Source organism: Corvus brachyrhynchos, unplaced genomic scaffold, assembly GCF_000691975.1.
Source record: "Corvus brachyrhynchos isolate BGI_N302 unplaced genomic scaffold, ASM69197v1 scaffold72, whole genome shotgun sequence".
Lineage (NCBI taxonomy): Eukaryota > Metazoa > Chordata > Aves > Passeriformes > Corvidae > Corvus > Corvus brachyrhynchos.
The window spans coordinates 2,674,956-2,676,530 of record NW_008236763.1 but is presented as its reverse complement, the minus strand read 5'-3'; the positions used below and the strand labels follow the sequence as shown (position 1 = coordinate 2,676,530).

General features: G+C 56.4%; 1 protein-coding gene across 2 annotated transcripts in view; it reads left to right on the top strand.

Annotated features, from left to right (window-relative positions):
* RAB7B (RAB7B, member RAS oncogene family) overlaps positions 1 to 1,297 on the top strand; it is a 2,780-nt gene extending 1,483 nt beyond the window's left edge. For both annotated transcript variants that reach the window (XM_017727276.1, XM_008644748.2), the window contains exons 4-5: positions 88 to 213; positions 622 to 1,297. In XM_017727276.1, coding sequence (XP_017582765.1) covers positions 88 to 213; positions 622 to 702 — 207 coding nt within the window. In that variant the 3' untranslated portion in view covers positions 703 to 1,297. The remainder of the gene's footprint in view (positions 1 to 87; positions 214 to 621) is intronic.
* The last annotated feature ends 278 nt before the right edge of the window (positions 1,298 to 1,575 follow it).

The following is a 1,575-nucleotide window of genomic DNA, read 5'->3' as shown; positions in this document are numbered from 1 at the left end:
CCCTCGCCCAGCTGTGCCTGCGTGGGTGAGGAGGATCTCCCGTACCATCCCTGAGCTGCGGCTCCATCCTCTCCTCCCTCCCCGCAGGTACCCGAGGAAACGGCCTCAGCCTGGTGCAAGGAGAAGGACATCCCGTATTTCGAAGTCAGTGCCAAGAACAACATCAACGTGGCCGAGGCTTTTGAGACCCTCGCGAAGCAGGCACTGAGCAGGGTGAGCGTCCTCCTGCTCCGAGCTGTGCCGGGCAGGGGTTCGGGAGGGAGCTGGGCTCAGCCGGGGCTGGTCTGACAGATCCTCCCATATGGAATAGCTCCTGCTGCAGCGGAGAGCCCCGGGAATGGGGAACGCAGCAGTGTTCGATCCTAAGTCAATAGGAATAGGAATTGCCGTTTCCTTTTCACACGGTGATGGGACCGCGGCGTGTGGCACCCACAGCGCGCCAGCACTGTCCTCTAGCGGCCGTCCCGCGGGGACTTTGGTGTCCCCAAGCCCTGCACTAGGTGGCTTTTCCCTGGATTTTGCCTTTAATCACAAGTCGGGGCTGAACCCCAGCGCTCTGCGGTCCGCGGGGTGGCTCCGAGCTGGTGTCACTCATCCTTTCCCTTCTCCGTTTCTCTCCAGTACAAAGGGATTTTTGAGAGTTATTTAACCGACTCCATCAAGCTCACTCCCAACGACAAGCCCAAGAAGAGCTGCTGCTGACCCTGGGGCCGCTGGACCCCACGATGCCCATAGCCCGGGGGTTTGTGCCCGCTGCCCACTCCAGCCTGGCCACAGGACTGCTGGCCATGCCACCGCTGGACGCACCAGGGCCGGCTGCCTGCACATCCCGGGATTTGCTGCTTCCCACGGCTCTGGAGCTGCTCTCCCAATCACCTCAGTGCCACGGTGGCCCTGTCCCCCCTCGATCTGCTGCCGTCTGGCACCAGAGCGGGCGATGTCCCTGCGGTGACGGTGCCAGGGACACGGGCAGTGCTCCCGATGCCTCTCCAGAGACCACGGCCTTGGCACCACGGGTGACCCTTCCCTGGTGTCCCCACGGCTCTCAGGGTGGGTATGGGCTGGCCTGGGGGGGGACAAGTGGGGCTGGTGGCCTCGGCACAGGGCCCTCCTGGGACCAGCTGCTGTGCAGGCAACAATTCTGTGCCTCAGTTTCCCCTGCTCTCGCACATATCCCCCATCAAACACCTTCCACCTCCCACCTCGCTGGGGAGGATTCTCAAAAAAGCACTTTGTCAGGGGTACTTCTTTTTTTTTTCTGTTTTAAAGGAAATTAAATATTTCATTTTTATTTATATTTATGTGTTGCAAAACGCTCCCCAGATCCTGCAGCAGGAGGATGGGATGGGGGCTCCAGATTCTTGTGCTCCAGACTTTCCTCCCTGAGCCTGTTCAGCTTCTCGGGGCTGGGGGATGCATTTTGGTCTGCCTTTTTCTTTTTCTTTTTCTTTTTCTTTTTCTTTTTCTTTTTCTTTTTCTTTTTCTTTTTCTTTTTCTTTTTCTTTTTCTTTTTCTTTTTCTTTTTCTTTTTCTTTTTCTTTTTCTTTTTCTTTTTCTTTTTCTTTTTCTTTTTCT